Genomic DNA, 20,244 nt, shown 5'->3' with positions numbered 1-20,244 from the left:
TATATTGTATGGTTGACTTATACGAATATAAATCTTACTTTTCTTCTTTTCTGCCTAAAATCGTTTTTTTCGTTTTATTCCTTTTATGATTATTTTTCGAAGATAATACTTTAGCACAATGTTAGCACAACTTAGCACAACCTAGCACAATAAAAAAAATTTCGAAAATCAAAAAGTGGGGGGCTACCAAAAAAAACGGTTTTTTCCATTTTTCTCGCTCATTTTTCGTATTAAAAATTTATAATTCGAGCACAATGTAGCACAAACCTAGCACAAATCAGCACAACTGTCAAAATTAATAAATTCGAAAAGTGGGGGGCTAACTTCATACAGGCGAACATTTCATATGGGACAAGTTTCAGAGAGAGTTTGAGAACTCTTAAAGGAATGCCATATTTGAAAACTTTATTTTAACATATAGTATTTAAAAATACATTATTGTATTTAAAAATACTAATATTTTTCTGAATAGTTTATATTGTATTGGTTATAAAATGCAGAATTACAAAATGTTTCTACACAATGAAAAAATGTGCAGAAATTAATTAAAGTATTACTCATTATGTGATGAAAACGATAAAAGATTTCAAAATTCACATCAGAAACTGTGAATTAGCGTAAATATTTATCTTGTACAACAATTCCGCATCGTGAAATTTTAAACATGTTTTTCGAAATATTTTTTTTCTTTTAAATGCGCGTCCTTTATATATGATAATAAAATTAATATTATTAAAATTTATGTGACTTCATAGCGAGCTTGCTAAATCGTGTTGTGCAAAAGTAAATGTTTTTCAATGTCTAGCTGCGAGTAGATAAAGATTCACCGATTAGTCTCAATAATTTTTGCATTTTAATGATGACTCATGCACAGATAGCCTGTAAAAACTCAAATTATTGTATTTGAAGAATCTTCATTCAATTGTCGCCACTGATAAATCTATGGACTTTAAATCCACCTTGTTGCCAGAATTCGCATGAAAAAGATCACGAAAAGATACGCGTGCTGCTCTATAAGCATCTGATTAATTAATTGATTGCAATTAAGCTAACGAGTCCGTAATAATTTCGACATATTCGCAAAATCGTGTGAATTTTGAGTAGCCGAATTCATTAGGAAACAAAGAGCGTTGTTCGATTGAATAATGAAGGTAAAACTCAAAAGCAAAATGTGCCAATCAGAAACTTGATAAAATTGTCTCTGTGCCAATCAGAAACTTGATAAAATTGTCTCTGTGCCAATCAGAAACTTGATAAAATTCTTAAGATAAAATTGTCTCGTGAAATATATATCTTAAAAATTCGCTGAAACTCTGACTACAAATATCAATTAAAATTTGTTTGACTGCTTACGCAATTAGAAAAAAGATAAACCACTTGAAAATTGAAATATTTACACATGTTTTTAACATGTGCTTCCCTGTACTATACTAATGATAGTATCGCATTTTTACTTTCAATTTAATTTAAAAAATATTAGATAACGTACTTTATAACATGTGAGATAAGCTATGTGTATGTATGTATGTATGCGTACATGCACGTACGAGATGCGAGAGGGAAGAGAAAGAAAGAGCATGAGAGAGAGAGAGAGAGAGAGAGAGAGAGAGAGAGATATGTGATGTTATATAAAATGTCCGACAATTCGTTATGTAGGCGCAGTATACAGGTAAAACCTATTGAACTGAACACAAAATTCTTCTACCATTTTGCAAACAACCACGTAAAATTTTGAGTTATTAATTAAAAAGATTCATGCATTATTGCGGATAATCATACACCAATTTTCTTTAATTAATAACTAAAAATCTACGTAGTCATTTGCAAAACAGTAAAGAATTTCTTTTTCAGTTTGATCTAATGTATAAGCACACGATCTAATGTATAAGCGACGGTAGACATGACCATCACAGCTTATTCATCAAATCACGCGCATTTACTTATCTTCATCATTCATCTATCTTCTTTGATTAATAACTCAAAATTTTACATGGTTGTTTGCGAAATGGTAGAGGAATAGTGTGTTCAGTTTAATGAGTTCCTGTATACTGCGGTTGCATAACGAATTGTCGGACATCTTGTATATTTCATTTACACCTTGTATATTATTCAATTTTTCCTTTTCATCGTGGCTAAACTTTTCGATGATTAATATTGTTGCGAGATAATCACTTTAAGCGCGCCGGTTGTGCACTATAACGACAATTCCGTGTTAATTAATGGACGCGATCCGGCAGCGCATTCTACACGCAGATAAACTGAGAAAGCCTGATGTATCTGTTTTGACACTCACCGATGAAGACGAAGATCTGGTGATGCGAGTACCGCAGCAACATTGAAATCGACACCGTCTGAAACAGAAAAGAGCGGAAAACCCATTGTCAAAATTCTCGTCCTGATAGAAATCACGCGATATTGGCGACGCGTTCGTTGCAATTAGTGCGGGGACGCGATTGACGTTGATTAAAAACGTCAATCCGCATTATGGGTTACGGATATTCTGAAATTTTACGCGAGTACCTTTGACAAAGTTACGTAAATTGCGAACTGGTCGCTCGTAGTCGGTTAGCGGGTTGAGCGAATGTTGAAATTGAATTGCGATCGGTTCAGATTGAACCAGCACCTGACACCCTCGAAGATAATCCACTATTTGCAACAGCCAGCCTTGCAGTAATGGGGTCGTTCGATCCCACCTTATATACGAATACGCAGATGTTATTAAAAAAAGAGAAGGAGAAGAGAGCAAAGAGAAGCAGAGGAAAGAAAAAGAGTAAGAAGAAACGAAGTAAATAAAATAAAAAGAAAGGACTGCTCATGTTGTCGGTTTTCTTCTAGAGAATAATGTCGATGTACTAACACATTGCGAACCGTGTGTATATATATATATATATATATATATATATATATATATATATATATATATATATATATATATATACTGTAAGAAAAAAAAAATCTGAAAAACAAAAAATATTTATTCGCGGTGAATACTAATAACATATTCACTTAAATCTAAATTCTTCTATTAAATAAAATAATCAGTTGCTTTTATGAAAAAAGTAATGATTTCAGGAAAATATATACAGAAAAAGGAATATTCCTATTTTGAGTAATAAAATATATACTTGCATATTTACTTGTACTATATACTTATTTTTACATTGAAAACAATTTCTTTCACAATTTAACAACAATTTAACAACAATTTCTTTAACAATCACTGTTTGATGTATAAGCAACGATATATAATTTTATTAGATGAATTTTGAAGTCTTTACCCATGCTATTACCCATTTTGAGTAAATAGCACCTATCGAATAGGTATTTCTTATTTTTTTCTCAATATAGTAACTTTTACTAGAAATTGAAACATATACAACTAATACGATTACTCTAATAATATTTTCAATATAATATATTCATTAAAATATTATTCTTTGTGAAAAGATACCAAACACAATTTAATGTAAATTTCGTCTGGGAAAAACAGAATTTATAAATGTAAATTACCGCGTTTCAACCCGCTGAAGACGCGAATCGATGTTCCCGGCTCTCAAGGTTTCAAATATCAAAAACAATTCGGAGATTCTCGTCTCCAGTCGCTGGAGCGCGTTAATTGTTCATTTGTCGAATGAAACAATTTGTGAAATTATTTACTTATTTAAACACGACACACTGTGTCAAAAATATCGTCGTCAGTGCGAAGCTGGACGTATGAAACGTCTATCACGGTAGAAATTGAGACACGGAAATCTGTTATGAAATAAACATCCATCCCAATTTCGTTCCTTCGATCAGGATCGCAGATCTCCTGATAAACTCGATATTACTTGTCTATTCCTGCGAATATTCGCGTTAAACCAATATTCCCCGCAATTCGTACGAGCCCCTCCTCCTCTGTCGGAGCGTGTTGCGGCTAATAGACATCTCTTATGATAAAAATCCGACGACAGTCTGACGGACAGACGGATGGACACATAGTCAATCGAATTCGATATAAGAGACGCAAACGAGTCTCCGGAAGATGGAAGCGGATGTGAGCGACAAACGCGCAAACATACAGAGGCAAATAAGGTAGAAATACCAATTCCCGGACCTAATCCTGAACATTCTTATTATATTAGTATTAAACCTTTGAAGCACGGTGTAACATATATGTTACACTTGCCAAAATTAAAAAAATAGTACTATTTTAACTCCAATTTCCTTAAAAGTTTGTACCTTTTATATTTTGGTCTGCTGATTCCGAATCTGAAATCAGAATTTCGAAATTCGCGAAGATTAGCTACATATGGCGGCTCAAAAGTGTGTAAATTTAAGTAAATTAGTTATTATTAATGATTTCCTTTCGAAATTTTTGGGATCCGCTCGGAATCTCGAATTTTTGGGGTCTCGGATTTAAAAAATTTTTCAATTTTGAGCCAAATTCGTAACCAGCGACCACAAAAACTCTAAAGTATCAAATTTGAAGTAAATTGTTTATTTTTTAGGATTTATAGTAATTTTAGTTTGTCATGTTGGATCTGCCATCTTGAATTTCGGAAATGTTTCCAATTCTGACTCCAGATTCGTAATCAGTGATCTCAAAAACCCCTGTATATCAAGCTTTACGTAAATTATTTAACTTTTTTGCAATTTTAGTCCTCTATATTATATCCGCCATCTTAAATTTTGAAAATTTTTTAATTCCGATTTTAGATTCGTAATTAGTACTTCCAAAAACCCTTCGAATATCAAGTTTTATATAAAAGAAAAGGAAAAATGTGTGCTTCAAAGAGTTAAATACGAATATTTAAACTTTTAACAGAATGTATACATGTACTCAATATTTGTGTATATATTTTATATTAGAAATTTAAATATTTGTATTTAAAGACCAAAACAATAGGAATATCTAGGATTAGGTACATGTCCGGGTATTGGTACTTTTATCTTATGAAATCATTCACAAAATCGAGGATCGTGTGACGAGCGCTTTAGGAGGAAAGATAAAGGAAGAGGGAATAGTATTCATACCGGATCACATTGTAACAGAGCGCCGGACGTCGCATGCACATGACAGAGGAGATACACACGGTGATACGTGCACGACGACAGTCGCGTGCACGTGACTCCGACGACGGACCAGCGGGGATGGCTGACGGGGGTGAGCCCTCCAGACAGTCGGGGCTCGAATTCACGTGTCGCGGCACGAGCGACGCGCAATGCTCGCCGTCCCCTGCCCCCGCGTCGCCGACGACTCCCCTTTTACTACCCGATAAACTCCGATCGGTATCGCTCCGCGCTGCAAAGCGAACCGCATTGTCCAGTCCAAAGAACAAAATGTCTCACCGCTGAACGGCAATCAGAGTCACGAGGCGTATAACCCCGTATAGCGAATTCGCACACACATATCCACCGACTACAACATACTCGACGAGGATGCATTCACAAGGAACTGTCGCAACGCAACCGCCCCCCGGAAACGAAACGATTTCGACTGTTAAGGCGATAAAATTTCAATAATAGAAAAGGAAAGAAAACGAAACGGTGAACGCATCAACACGGAGTGTTTTATAGTAATATAAAATTTTATAGTAAAAGTTATAAGTTATAATTGTATTTTGTAATCAAGGAATCGACCGACACTCTGCAAAATTGACTGTCCTTTCAGTTCATACATATATATATATGTGTGTGTGTGTGTGTGTGTGTGTGTGTGTGTGTGTGTGTGTGTGTGTGTGTGTGTGTGTGTGTGTGTGTGTGTGTGTGTGTGTGTGTGTGTGTGTGTGTGTGTGTGTGTGTGTGTGTGTGTGTGTGTGTGTGTGTGTGTGTGTGTGTGTGTGTGTATGTGTGTGTGTGTGTGTGCTATTTATATTTTAAAATTACACTACATTGCTCTAAAGTGTGCGTTATTAAATGTGTTTTGAATTTTGAAATGTGTTGTTAAAAAATTTGTTATATCTCTGGCGCAATTTATTATATTTCTCAGCAAGATAGGTCTTACTGACAGTCTCTTCTTGCATTACTAGAAACATAATAAAAACAGTAAAACTGAGAAGAATTTATATGAAAAAAAAAACTATAATATTCTTTCCGTCTACACAAACATTACAACAGAGGAAATTTTACAGTAAAAATTACTGTAGAATTTTGTAACTGAAGAATCGATCGACATTCTGCAATAAATAACTGATTGCCCTTTCATTTCATATTTGTTATTCGTATTTTAGAATTATATTTCAGAAATTCTGAATTGTGTTGTTGAAAAACTTGCTAATAAATTTCTAGCGAAATTTATTATGTTTTTTAACAACATAAACTTTGCTGACAGCAAGTCACTAGAAACATAGTCAAATTGAGAAGGGAATTTATATATATAAAAAAACGGAGAGAATTTATATATAAAAATTTTTCTCCGTATATATAAACACTATATAGAGAAAATTTTATAGTAAAAATTACTGTAGAATTTTGTAACTGAGGAGTAGATCAATATTCTGTACGAATTGACTATTCTTTCACTTCATATGTGCTATTTATATTATAGGAATTGAAATGTACTATTAAATATATGTTATGTTTCTAAGAAAACTTATTATATCCCTTAGCAAGAGATATATCTTATTAAATATAGTAAAATTAAAGATTTATATGAAAAAAGAAATATAATATTCACTCCACATATAGTTTTTTCGCATTATCACGTGTATTACCGTAACAATGATACAAAGAAATCTGTACACGGAGAGAACATTATTATTTTTTATATAACTTCTTTTCTATTTTACTATATTTTCTGATAATGCAGGAATAAACTGTCGCCAAAAATTTCTCAAGATTTTCTCAGATACAATATAGATTCCAATTACAATACTTAAATTTGTCTTACAAGCACATCCCATTACGATATCAATTAGGAATCTTTAAGGCAATTCTTGCTTTAAATATGATTTCTCTACCTAGAATTGAAATATAAATACTATGAAAACAGAATATAGAATTTTGCTCAATTGGTAACGTCAGTATACTTTATGATATCACACAATGAATCTCATTTTTATACTGATTATATATATGTGTATGTATGTATATTTAATAAAATAAAAATTCCTTAAATAAAATATTTTTATATTTTAAATATTTTACTGAATAATATATAAAATTAGAATAATAAGTTTGAAATAATAAATTTGGAAAATCAATATATTTTGTTCGATTTTAATTAAAAATAAAGATTAAAACAAAAATATTTGGAAAATTTTGGATTTTCCACTTAAAGAGTCGCATGTTCAAAACATTACACTTTTAAACGAAACTTGCAATTTTTGGGAGAAATCGGAGTAGATCCCAATTAAATCACAAGAAATTTTCTATGCGAGCAATAGAGATTATCTTGCTAACAAACATAATATTCTTTTAAACTTGTAGTTGCGGTTAATCTAAACGCAGAAACCTACCGCTGTACAGTCAATTAATCAAAGATTGCAACACTTTTTCTCGATGAGTTTTGTAACGAATTCCGTATCTCACAGGAAAATATAACTTCTGAGAATTATTAAAATGCACATTTTTTTTCCTAATAAATAATGCATTGCAAAATTTATCGAGAAAAAATGTTATGCAATCTTAATTAAATGACTGTACGCACAACTTCTCCACCAAACGTATTCAATAGACCATAGCAGTGCGACCGACGTTTGTTACTTTGTAATACATTGTATCTGCTTTGCTATGACGTAATTGCTAATTAATAAAATTTATATTTACAATGTTCAAGGAAGTAAGCAAACGACTGCTTAGTAATGAGAAGCTATACACTGAATCTCAATGCAAGTTTTAAAAGAGAGCCACTATACTGGCGTTACGTCCTAAACGGATCGCTTAGCAGGAAATCCGCTATAGTGACACGTAGTATCCAAAGGGTTAATAATTGATTTCAGTTCTTAAAATATGAATAACACATATGAAAAAAGAGAATAATAAATTAGTATAATACATCCGTTATCAGAGTGTTACAAATGTGTGACGCATCAATCTCTCACAGGAGACCAGCGTATCACATATATACAAGTCATAATTTTCCTTCCCACGTACCCACGTAAACAAACTATATCTCTTATACACAATTACGTAAAAAAGAGAAGAATACAATGTGGTCTAGGATTTGCCAATGAACCAATGAGTGGTAAGTGGACGTATTAAGATATCTAGGATTTGCCAAATGAATCAATAAGTGGTAAGTGGAATATTAAGATTAAAAAAGGAATATAATATAATTAGAATATTAATTAAATGGAATAGAATAGAATTAGAATATTAATTAAAAATAGAATAGAATTAAAATATTAATATATTCCTTGCTTATATAAGATTCTACGATAAATTTTTTATAAAATTCTCTCTGTTATCTCTCTCTAGCTTATTGTCTCTAGCTTATTGTCGTGTATCATTAAGTTCGGGAAAGGCTAGCAATTCAAGACCAGCAATATATGTTAAATTACGCGCTTATTAAAAACATCGCGTCAATTAGAGATTTCGCGAGGTGACGACAATCTCGACCGCGGTGTGCTGTAATCTATTTCATCACAATTTGATACAAAATTACCGACTTGGGGCCGCTACGACGAATACGATGCCTCTAATAACGTTGATTTATAGCCAACGGTTCAACTCCAAAGGGATCGCGCGAGGATGAGTACACGGGGGGATAGGAAGACTAGGCGCTGGTTACTTCAGCGGATGGTTAGCTTGAATTGATTGCCGTATCGCTTTACACGTGTAAGGTTATCGTATAGGTGCGCGTGAAATCATTCCTCTGATGGCGAGGAATTTATTATCACCGAAAAAGGACATATCAAACAAGAACACGTTCGATATTCTAGGTATTATACGGCGTATACTCCGCTGTACAGTCATTCGCATCACCGTAAGATTGTTTTGTGGCAAATCAAGAACAATTCAGGTCTGCCGACGAATAGGCTGTTGTCAAATAAGCCGATGCATCCTGAGATATATGTACACAACGTGAGATCTAATGATGAATCACTAGAAAGAATCAAACAGGAGGATCCGAAACAAAAACAAATAGCAGTACTAAACACTTTTTCGATATAAATTATATAATATCTCGTATTTCATTAGTAAATTTCGGAGAACAAAACTGTTTGCGCGTAAATATTTGCTATCACAAACTATAATATAAACTATATAAAAAATTAATATATATATATATATATACAAAATAAATATAATTATAAATATATATAAATAAATTTTACTTTGCGTGTGTGTATATACAAAGTGTTATCGTTCCCTCGCCCACTAAGTACATTGTGTTATTCCTTATAAAAAGTTAAATCAGCAAATCCTAAATCAGCAAATTCTTTTCTACTATGCTTAATGAAGTAGTTATTTTATAATAATTTTAATTTCAGCTGATAAACGTCATCCTTTAGACGGCCGCTAAACAGTCTGTGCGGCTCACAGCATATGCCTATATAAAAAGAAGGACGGCGCTGATTAGCTAGAATTTATTTAAAAATAACTGCTTTATTAAGCATAGTAGAAAAAAATGATTCAAGACTTATAATTTAATTTTCGATAAGAAATAATACTATATATTTAGTGTTGGCGGAAGAAAAGTATACATCTTCTACGTATACACACACACACACATAAGATGTTATTTAACACTAAATTTTAAAATATGTTATTTTTTGTATTAGAAGAAAATGTGCAAGAAATAAATTGCATAATTAAAAAGGATAATTATTGTGACCAGCCAACCTTTCCAACCACATAACTTATTCTCTTTACAAATTTTCCTTTAATATAAAAAAAAAAACAAAGATATTTTAGAATCTAACACGTTAGATGGCTCACCCTGTATATGTAATAAAATAATATTGTATTACATTATAAACGAGTGAACACAAATTTTAACTGTATATATAAAAATAAATGGAACAAAAGATTATTAAACACTTACAAACACGAGCATGACGAAGAACGCGGCGAGGTAGGAAGTTCGCGCCATCCACATGCTGACGAATCGGTAATGTTCTCCGGTTACCACATTCCTATAAGTGAAAAATTGAAGAATTTGATTCGTTATTCATTTCGATGTCTATCGATTCGTAATCTATTCGGTACGGAAAAATGTTTGGCTAAAAAATCATGTTGTACGAAAAACGAAGATTGTTTCTTGTCAGTTGAATATTCAGTAGAGATTGATTCGCGGTGGCTATAGCCGTCGTTATTATCGTTAATAGCGCAAAAATTAATATATCTTAGCGCATTTCTATTGCCAAACATTGTTTTATATTTTAAAAAAGTCATTCACCGTAGGAAACCTTTGTTGTCTTCATGTTCAGCTAGAGTTTTGATGCTTGACATCAACAAATCATCATAGCCCAAAAATTCATCCAGGATCATTCGTGAAAAGGCATCGCCGAAGCATTTATCATTTAGTGGATCCAAAGTGACAATCTTCACCGGGATATTTAGTCTTTGTCGAGCTGCCGGCGATAATCGCAAGAAACCGTATTCTAACGAATATTCCACAATGTAACCATCTTCTGAAAGTACAAATCATGAAGAACACACTATTATGGATTATGGAAAATAAAAATAAAATTAAGATTCTGACAGGGTTTAAGTAAACACGATTAATTACGTTCAAATCTTCACAGACAAAAATTTACGGTCGTGGACTTCTTACACGCTTTGCTTAGACTAATTTAAGTATTAAAAAAATAACTACGTATATATAAATTTTTTCTTAATTATAAACTAATAAAATATCGCAAAAATACTTAAGAGAGAAATATAGAATATATTATTCCGAAATATATTATTTCATTAGTCAATATCTTCAGACTAATATCAGGAAATATATATACTATTCTATTAACTATATTTAAACCAAAATATGCATAGTATACTTCATTGAATATATTTACCTTTAGTCGTTTTATCGTCCAATGTGCGATCTTTTAACGGCTCTATAACATTATCTTCAGTCGAGCTATTAGCATCAGGTACTGCTGTCGAATTACCCTCTGTTTTTGCAAAAGACAACTCTTCGTCAGATAACTGAAACAGATTATTTTATCACTAATTTAAATGTCTTTTTTCAAGAGTAACTAAATGTAAGTTGTTTTTTTTATTATAAACCGATAAAATATTGCGGAAAAACTCCATAAAATACTTATGTGTGTGAAACAAAAGATACTATCCTCAAATATATGTTACATTATTTTATTAGATAATCAACATCTTCTCAGATCAGGAGATATACGTACCGTTTTTTTGGCCACGTTTAAACCGCTCCAAAGTACGGTGGATAACGGTGGGTTCATCGTTGCATTCGTTGTACTTAAATTAGGGTTTTCTACCTCTCCAGGAACTGTGGGACTACTTATAATCGTATCTTGCTGAGGTAATGTTACATTCCCACGATTCTCTTCGTCAGAGACGTTCACAGTATCTCGTCCCTCGTCTACGGCCGAAGGTTCAATGTTTATAAATCTGTTGTGACAGACAAATGTAAATTAATTCTGAGTTTAAAACAGCACATACTTACATACTCTTATAAATCTAGTGATACTTATATTGATTGTTGTATTATTATATCGTACAACTTACCCATCTCTAGTTAATATTTCCAAAGGGCCAACTAAATCATCAACTTTGTCTTGCTTCAATTTTTCCTCTTTAGCATAACTTTTCTCTATATTGTAATCATCACCGCCATTCTTAAGAATTTCGACTCTCAATATACCATCTCGTGGCCATTCATCTCTTATATGCTCTAAACAATTAGTTGGTGCTCGTGAAAATACTATATGGATATAAGCCAATACAAAAAATGCCACTATAGCCTGCAACAAGAAATTGTGCGAAACACTTTATCAATATTTGCTGCTTTCTTATGTTTTCTATTATTTCTATTTTAATCAACTTATTTCTATACTTATTTTATTCGTAATTAATCTTACTCATAATCATTTATAATTATGAATATTTTTTACAATCACAAGCATAAAGGCGACTTTTTCATTGATGTGTTTTCAAATGCTATCAACATAGAAGAATTACTTTTATAAGAAATTCTTAGGGAAAACTTCTTAGGGAATACTAATTCTTAGGGAGATGAATGTTTTCATTGTTTCACATTTCTTATTAATCAAATGCATTTTAAAGTATATAGAAAGAGGACATGCATTGTCCCGACAAAAATGTACCAAAATTTAAAAAGTAGGACATTGTACCAAAAAATTATAATAACAAAATAGCGATATCGAGGTAATTCCTCAAAATATAATTTTACTAAAATATCAAACGTGTACAATTGTCATATCTAACGACAATATCCCGAATTACACAAACTATGCAATAGTCCTAAAAAAATGTTACTTCAAAATAAGTACAAGACAGTATGCTGAGAAATATAACTACGTGTACTCTATAGGTCTATTTTCTATTGCTGAACTAGTATACACTTTCAAAACTTAAAAAGAAACAGATATACAGACAAAATTTGATGGAAAAGAGATGAGAGAAAAATAGTGCAGCCAATTCAGCAATAGAAAACAGATCCTATATATGAAAAAAATATTGGAAATATAATTTGATCATATTTGAAAATGTATCTAAAATTATATTTTATACAATAATTATATTTTATAGAGCAATAATTTCATATAACACACAATTTAACTTATATAAATATTAAAATAATTTTCTTTCAGTATGTGTGTACTATATAATCCTTTCTTAATAAAATACTGATATTTAAAAATCAATGTATCTAAATTATTAAAAAATTAATATAATATTAAAGAAACATACCTTTAAAAGCACAATAAATTCTATAAATCTCCTGACAGGCCTTGGAAATGTTCGTGCGTACATTAGCGCCACTCTGATAAATAACGCGTGAAACAATCGATCCCGCACATTAATCAGTGGGTTTTGATTATTATTATTTCTAGCTATATTCATGTTATTGTTATTTAACACCGGTCCTATCGCACCAGCCAGACTAGGAATGTGAGGCACAACAATGTTTTGATTATTAGGCACTGCGACTGCAGCACCATCTCCTTGTGGCATTTTGAAGTATTACATAAATTGCTCCTGCTAAATAGCAATCTTCACTACTGGAATATGTATGATAGCAGTAAAACAACAATTTCCAGAAGGCTCTGTTCAGTGGGTATTTACACACAGGTTATGTACCATATGTTGCGGCAAATATTCAAGTATATGTCATTTGTCAATAGTAACTGTTGAGACAAGCATCCTGAAACAGACAACAAATTGTCTGTTAACATAAGCTGATCCAATTGATATCCAATTGGACATTGAAGATTGGTTGTAAGCAAATCTAAAGGTACAGTTTTTGTTTGTGGATTTTATACTTTGTCACACAACTGTGATCACAACTCCTGTGACCTCTAGCACAGAACACTCTCTTAAGTTAAAAGATTTATTCCTACTGACACGAAATAATACTCTGATCTAAACAGTAGATAGTTCATAACCTATCTACTCCAGACGTTGACGTTTGAATTTCTTGGAGAACGAGACGAGAAAAGAAACTAACGAGGATATTACTTTGGGAATTTAACTGTGCGAAGTTGCTTTCTTCTCTTTTCTTCATTCACACTGAATACGTCCGACTTGAGGGTAAAGTATCGCGCATAAAAACTTGCATGCAAACAGTGACAAAGTACGCTGTTTGGTTACGTAATTTTTCAGTCGAAAATGAGGTGATACATTCATCAATAGCTACACTTAAACGCCAATCACACTGTCCTCTTGTACTTCGTGCGATAAATACGTACACCAAACGCGACGGCGAGGTAAAGTGTGCTTTTAGCGATATGTTCTCAGCAATAAATCTGGCACGTCATACCTCGTGACGAGATCACAATACAAGTACCAACGCAACAATCTCGGCGGCACCGTTCTGTCTTTCGTCAATATTACTCAAGCTTGCGATAAAGTTACGCGTACTTGATTCATAAATACGATACTCGTAAAACTGTCACTTCACCGTCATATGTTTTGATGTAGCATAAATCGCGTTCCTCTAATCCAACTACACACCATACACACTCGCGCACAGGCATACCAACCGGTTTGTCAAGTGAGATTTTTGGTAGAACTTATGGAGGCTTCACACCACGTCTGATGTCCAATATCCAATAAAAGAACTACTTTCCAATAGAGAATGAATTATGTAGCGTGTTCGACTGACCCTGGGTTAATCGTTTTGAGAACGATTAATGACGTCATAAGTCTCTACTAACCAATCATAAAGCTTATAAGTACTTGTTTGACCAATAAACATAGGCTGAATAACCCAGAGTGGGTTAACCCAGAGCTAATCGACATGCTAATAGAAGAATAATCGACTATGATTGGTCAATATTTTACGGTTCCGACATAAGTTAATAAATTACGGCCATCATAAACCAGTCTTAGGATGCTATTTCACGTGTCGTACGACAAGCTTTTCGGATACGTTTATTGATTGGCGAATAAAGTATTTTTAGGTTCTCTGTTCGTCAACCAATGAACATATCCAAAAAGCTTGTCGTACGACACGTGAAATATCAGCCTTAAGGGTGCAAACCCATACAGCGGAATAACGAAGCGCGGAACGAGAGCGCAATCATTCACGAGCGTTCCATGTTTTTCAGCAGTTTTTAGCGGAATAGTTTTCTGCGGAATAGTTTTCTCGCAGACTGCATAATATATGCATACTTCTATCATACAATAGGTGTAGGCCCATATAAACTGAAATTAAGAAGAACAAACAATCCAACTGACCAAGTTTATTAATATTCAGCACAACACAATCGCTATGCCATAAATTTAACAATGAATGCGTAATATATATGTACAAATCCGTCATTTTTTAGCATTGAAACAGGAGCTTTTAAGTTCTCTTAGCTGCGTTCCAAAATTCTACTCGGTGAGTAGAGTACATTTAATTGTTCAATCGTAATAAAGAAATTCTAGTTATCTTTATTTTTATTGGTCAATTAAATGCTACTCTACCCGTCGAGGAGAGTTTTTGAACGCAGTCCATGGAGCGGAATAAGCACATCACGAATTTTGCTCAACCAATCACGAATCATTATTTCAAAAAGTTACAACCGCCTTAAAACTTATTTAATAGATTTTAACGTTTTCAGTCAATAATTCCAATACAAAATACATTTAATTAAATATTTATATACATAATAATAAAAACGAGTAATAAAACATAAATTTAATAAAATATCATTTTACTTACATGCTGTTGATTCCGCTTGTGGCTCCTGCACACAGGACGCGGTAATGCTTGCCGCGCGGCGGAAGTCCGCGCGACAACCAATCAATATGTTGCTTTTCCGTAAGAGCTAGAAATGTCGCAATTTATTGGTTACGCGCTTACGCGGTACGCGGAAAATACATGTCATGGAACTTCAGCTTAACAGCGTTTTTCATTGGGCAGAACTGAGTGCGCACTAGGAACTCGTGGAGTACGAAATGGCATTGGCTGCGTTCAGCAGAGAAAGCTGCTTTGCAACTGTTGTAAAATTCGTGAGTCTGATTGCAGTATGCTTTTAATTTTGGTTGAATTCAAGAGCATGTACCAATCAAATTCATTAATTTTACAACAGTTGCAAAGCAGCTTTCTCTGCTGAACGCAACCATTGTTCGAGTGCATCACTAGGGCAAGTTCTTGTATACTTATTGAAACACTCGATAACTCACTGATATCATGTCGCCATATTTTGCACGCAACCGATACCGTTTCTTGGTGCTCGTGCTAAATTTTTGCACGAAAATGCGGAAATTCGACACTAAATTTACCAATGAACAGCATACACGATCTTCGTGCGCATTGAAATCTCCAATGAACGCAGTCCGCGGCTAGTACGCACTAGTGCGCACCAGTTTTGCCAATGAAAAACGCTATAAGTTCCTGATATATTGGGGATTTAAATGTCGCATATCTGCATAGGAAGCGGTATGAAGTCCCCATTAACAGGTGTTTGTAGCCAAGCCATTTAAATTTTCGTTAATGCTACAACTAGTAAAACTGCGTCCCGACCTTCTCGCCGGTATTGAATATATATAGAATACGCTACATAAATTCTCTATACATTTTCAGTATTAGTAATAAATTTCGAAACAACAGGCAGGTTGTATTTGTGAAGTTCTTTAGAAAATACGTCAAGTATTGCCTGTGTGTGTATTATCAATTTATTCTATTTTTTGTATGGGATAAAATAAAATTCTCTCTTAAGACATTACATATATCTTTTTATTTTCCAGATAAACCCAAATAGTACATAATTTATAATACAATTATGTATTCACCATTGTCGCCACAAGCCAGTCTCAGCTCAGAGTTAAGAAAAATCATAAATGAAAGAAATATGTTAAGTACACGGAGCAGGATGAAAGGTATCCACCTTTTATATATTTACTAATGCAATGCTGTGGTTTTATACTGATATTTAAAAAATATAGGCAACTTGTTGAAATAAATAGTAATTATTACTTGTTTATCTTCTATATCTTATATATCTTTTCTATATCTCTTTAGTTTATTTTTTTAGTTTTTCTTTTTTTTATTTATTTATTTTTTTATATATTATCCAATGGAAATTCATTGACATTATTATTATGTCAAAGTAGTTTTTTCTCAAACTATTTTCTCAAAGTCTCATGATATTTCTAGTATTGCATGCTTTGAATGAGGATAACGAAAAATGTGCAGAAGTAAGAGAGAAGACTCTAAGATCACAAGCCATTCAAGAGATATTAACTACTGAAGTTACCTATTTGCGACAATTGGAAACTTTAGCAGAGGTAAACTACAATATATTGTTAATCATAAATTACTTACAATTTTATCATTAACATAAATATTTTGTTAGTTCTTTATACAGCCTATTATTGAAAGAAACTTACTGAATCACCCACTACTTGTCACTCTATTGGAGAACATAAAAACATTGTATAATGTGAGTGGAGAGCTGGTAACAGGATTGAAACATAATCCTGACAATATAGCTGAAGTATTTCATAAACTTGCGCCATTCTTCAAGTTGTATTCAGTATATGCTTATGATTATATGCAACTGCTGAATTTGCTACAGGTAATCATTGAATGTCACAAAAGTCTGTTGATTTTTAACTGAAATATTGAATTCTTACAAAATTAACATTATCAGAACTGTTAATGTTGATGCCTTTTCAGATGAATCAGGAGAGTGATCCTACTTTCAGAAAATTTATATGCGACCAAGAAACAAGACCAGAAGTAGGTAGAAAATTGCCCTCTTTGTTAATTACACCGATTCAGAGAGTACCACGATATCAATTACTTGTTAAAGAAGTATTACAACATACTCCTTATGGTCATAAAGAGTACAGACCTTTACAAGGTAACTATGTTAATAAGATTTTTTATATCAAATAATTCACTGTGTATGATATGTGTATGATAATGTGTATTATATATATATATTTATATATATATTTATATTTATATTTATAACGTGACCTCAACTTAATTTTTACTGCAGCGTGCTTGGTCGAAATTGAGAAGTCTGCAAAGCACATAAATAGTTTAGTCGCGCAGAACGAAGAGACGCAAAAACTATTGAATCTCCAAAGGTGCATCATTACTTCGATTAATCTAGTTAAACCTGGCAGAATACTAATCAAGCAAGGCCCACTGATGCGCGTCTCGAGACGAGGCAATACCGCTTACAAACGGTACTTTGTCCTCTTAAATGATACGTTACTATATTGTAAAGGCGAGCCGGAAACTTCACTGAACGTGTCTTGCGTTTTGCCGCTAAACAAGTGTAGCTTAACTTGCGTTTTGAGCAAGAAGTTGTTCCGCATAACATGCTTACACGAAACATTCCTGTTATATTCGGAACAGGGTGACAGCAACGAATGGATACAGTCTATACAAAGTACAATCAAAAAGGTATTTCTACACTATTATTAAAAATGTAGTTCTCTTAGCTAGTGTATATGAAATATATTGAAGTGTTATTTCATTTTCAGTATACTGAGTGTAGACAGACTTTGAGAAAGGAAAGTAGTTCAAGGAAGCCACTCAGACATAATAATGTCAATGAATTTCCATCAGATGATATACCAAAAAAGTCTACCAAGAGGAAAAGATATATAGAAGATAAACAGGTAATAATTACTGTTTTTTAAGCAGTTTATATTTTTTAAGATTTCACATAAAAGCAATACACTACATTTATAGATATGATAATGATAAGTCAATGTCGGTTTCTATATTTTACAGATTCCTTTGGATTCTTCAAATATTATATACTTTAAAAAGGATAATCAGACGGACGAGGATGATATTCAACAAGAAAATATGTGTTTACCTTTTTATAGCAAAACCAAGAAATTTAAACGAAATGAAAATATTAATGCCGATGATTGTGAAGCCCAGACAAAAAATATAAAATCAAAATTCTGTAAAAATAAATATAAACAAAGCGTACCTATATATAAACATTTAGAAAAACCAAGTAATAGCAGTTATTCTAACGAGGTAAATAGAATTATTCTTAAAAGAAAATTAAATAATATGGATAAATTCACTGGAATTTATAATACTAAATTTTTTTGCTTAGGCTGCAGAGACAACGAAAAAGCATAGAACAAGTTCGCAATCAGTCAGGTCGAGTGTTGGACAACAAGCATCATCGTCATTTGGGGCGATCGCTGGATTCTTTACGTATATTGGAACGTCCATAAAAGACCTTTTCACATTCAAATAAAATATCCCTCAGCGCGATATGTAAACAAGGGAAGAGAGTAATTTATTTATATAATAATTATATGAAACTATATATATCACTGTATATTATTGAATCTTGGTCCAAACATAGGAACAAAACATAAATACTTGTGATACTTTAAAATAAATTATTTTATTGATAATAAACTTTAATCAATAGTTTTGTTCTTTGCAACTCAACATTCTATTATTATTACGCACACAAAATATATAAGTATGTTATTGATTTTTAGTACTAGGGCGATAAACAATATAGCATATTCGATTAGATTAATCGACCCGAGGTCGATTAATGACATCACAAGCCCTAACTAGCTAATCACAAAATTTATACGAAAATGTTCGACTAATGAATTTGAGTTTAAGAACTCAGGGAATTGATTGTATATCTGAAAACGGAGTGAAAATGACAAAAATGAGCAAATTTACTAGAATATTTATAACTTCATTGGTCAATGCTTAGTGAATTTGCTCACTTTTGTAATTTTCATTCCATTTCGAGATACACAATCGATCCCCAGGATCGATTAACCGAGGTCCAATCCAACGACATATATCTGGGTGCACCCGCTGATTGCACTTTTGACATTTTTTGCACTTAATATCCGTTGCACACTAGATGCGATGAGTTAAATCCAATGAAAATTCTTCTTTCTAAAGAAAAGCCAGTGTGCAATGGCCATTAGGTGCAAAAGTATTAAAATGGCAAGCAACAGGAATCAACTTAAAATAAAACGAGGAGTGCAACTATCGATCCCATTAGTTAATTATATCGCACTTTAATTCCATTTAGACCGCGTTCCGTTTCACATATCGCGTGTATTTATCTATAATTCATGTTACATCTACTATAAAAAATGCGCGCGTACGCATAAAACGGAACGCAGAAAGTGACATCTCGTAGTGGAGACTTTGAAACTATTTTAGCCAATCAGAAAGAACGGGTTTAATAGACCCTTTATTTGCTGGCCAATAGCGTTCGAACTGTATTGAATGTTTCTCATGAGTTGGCCATATTGACCGAAAACGAATTGCGCTAACGTGTAACAGTGATATTAACTTTCAGAAATGAATTTATGGAACCTAGAAATTTTTAAGATGGCCAACATTGTCACCTCTTTTTTTATAGATTTTGTCTGGTAACCCAGCGACACACAGCTGACCACGCGCGACGCAAGAAAACTTTTACACCTCTATACATATTCCTAACGTGTAAGTGATATTAACTTTCAGAAATAAATTTATGGAACCTAGAGACTTTTAAGATGGCCAACATTGTCCCTTTTTTTTATGGATTTTGTCCAGTAACCGTTTAACATAGAAAAATGTAACTAGAAAATTCTATGGACTCTAGTTTGTTTAGGAAATAACATATATAAATTTACATCAAGAATCTAAACAGCAAATTAAAA

The 20,244-nt window shown here is 32.8% G+C and overlaps 2 protein-coding genes across 7 annotated transcripts; one reads left to right on the top strand and one right to left on the bottom strand.

Moving 5' to 3' along the window:
* Positions 1-234: 234 nt before the first annotated feature.
* LOC116848732 (membralin) lies at positions 235-13,138 on the bottom strand. Of its 3 annotated transcripts, none has more exons than XM_032825145.1 (7): positions 12,835-13,138; positions 11,629-11,864; positions 11,286-11,511; positions 10,944-11,076; positions 10,325-10,556; positions 9,971-10,061; positions 235-2,351 (listed from the first exon to the last, which is right to left on the bottom strand). In XM_032825145.1, exons 1-7 carry the CDS (start codon positions 13,096-13,098, stop codon positions 2,244-2,246), a joined length of 1,290 nt encoding a protein of 429 aa, XP_032681036.1. In that variant the 5' UTR covers positions 13,099-13,138; the 3' UTR covers positions 235-2,243. The 3 variants fall into 3 exon arrangements, with proteins under 3 accessions (XP_032681036.1, XP_032681035.1, XP_032681037.1); XM_032825144.1 differs by having other exon boundaries at positions 239-2,351; positions 10,325-10,559; XM_032825146.1 differs by lacking the exon at positions 235-2,351 and adding an exon at positions 7,956-9,475 and having other exon boundaries at positions 10,325-10,559.
* Positions 13,139-13,233: 95 nt separating this feature from the next.
* LOC116848730 (putative protein tag-52) lies at positions 13,234-18,886 on the top strand. 4 transcript variants are annotated; one of them, XM_032825138.1, is made up of 10 exons: positions 13,234-13,378; positions 13,518-13,674; positions 16,321-16,452; positions 16,730-16,860; positions 16,929-17,150; positions 17,252-17,438; positions 17,580-17,992; positions 18,073-18,210; positions 18,326-18,583; positions 18,666-18,886. In XM_032825138.1, exons 3-10 carry the CDS (start codon positions 16,356-16,358, stop codon positions 18,810-18,812), a joined length of 1,593 nt encoding a protein of 530 aa, XP_032681029.1. In that variant the 5' UTR covers positions 13,234-13,378; positions 13,518-13,674; positions 16,321-16,355; the 3' UTR covers positions 18,813-18,886. The 4 variants fall into 4 exon arrangements, with proteins under 4 accessions (XP_032681029.1, XP_032681028.1, XP_032681027.1 ...); XM_032825137.1 differs by having other exon boundaries at positions 13,235-13,378; positions 13,515-13,674; XM_032825136.1 differs by lacking the exons at positions 13,234-13,378; positions 13,518-13,674 and adding an exon at positions 15,998-16,106.
* Positions 18,887-20,244: the final 1,358 nt, after the last annotated feature.

Source organism: Odontomachus brunneus, unplaced genomic scaffold, assembly GCF_010583005.1.
Source record: "Odontomachus brunneus isolate Ranch 3 - 2012 unplaced genomic scaffold, Obru_v1 Obru_scaffold_099, whole genome shotgun sequence".
In the NCBI taxonomy this organism is placed as follows: domain Eukaryota; kingdom Metazoa; phylum Arthropoda; class Insecta; order Hymenoptera; family Formicidae; genus Odontomachus; species Odontomachus brunneus.
Note: the sequence above shows the minus strand (reverse complement) of the source record. Positions and strands in the feature narration are given on the sequence as shown.

Excerpts from the sequence above, each read along its gene's own strand:
- LOC116848730 (XM_032825138.1), top strand. The coding sequence starts at position 16,356 with ATGTATTCACCATTGTCGCCACAAGCCAGTCTCAGCTCAGAGTTAAGA. Across the intron at positions 16,453-16,729 it reads TACACGGAGCAGGATGAAAG|TATTGCATGCTTTGAATGAG; the intron begins GTATCCACCTTT and ends TGATATTTCTAG. Across the intron at positions 18,584-18,665 it reads ATAGCAGTTATTCTAACGAG|GCTGCAGAGACAACGAAAAA; the intron begins GTAAATAGAATT and ends TTTTTTGCTTAG.
- LOC116848732 (XM_032825144.1), bottom strand. The coding sequence starts at position 13,098 with ATGCCACAAGGAGATGGTGCTGCAGTCGCAGTGCCTAATAATCAAAAC. Across the intron at positions 11,512-11,628 it reads GAAATATTAACTAGAGATGG|ATTTATAAACATTGAACCTT; the intron begins GTAAGTTGTACG and ends CTGTCACAACAG. Across the intron at positions 10,560-10,943 it reads GGACGATAAAACGACTAAAG|AAGATGGTTACATTGTGGAA; the intron begins GTAAATATATTC and ends TTGTACTTTCAG.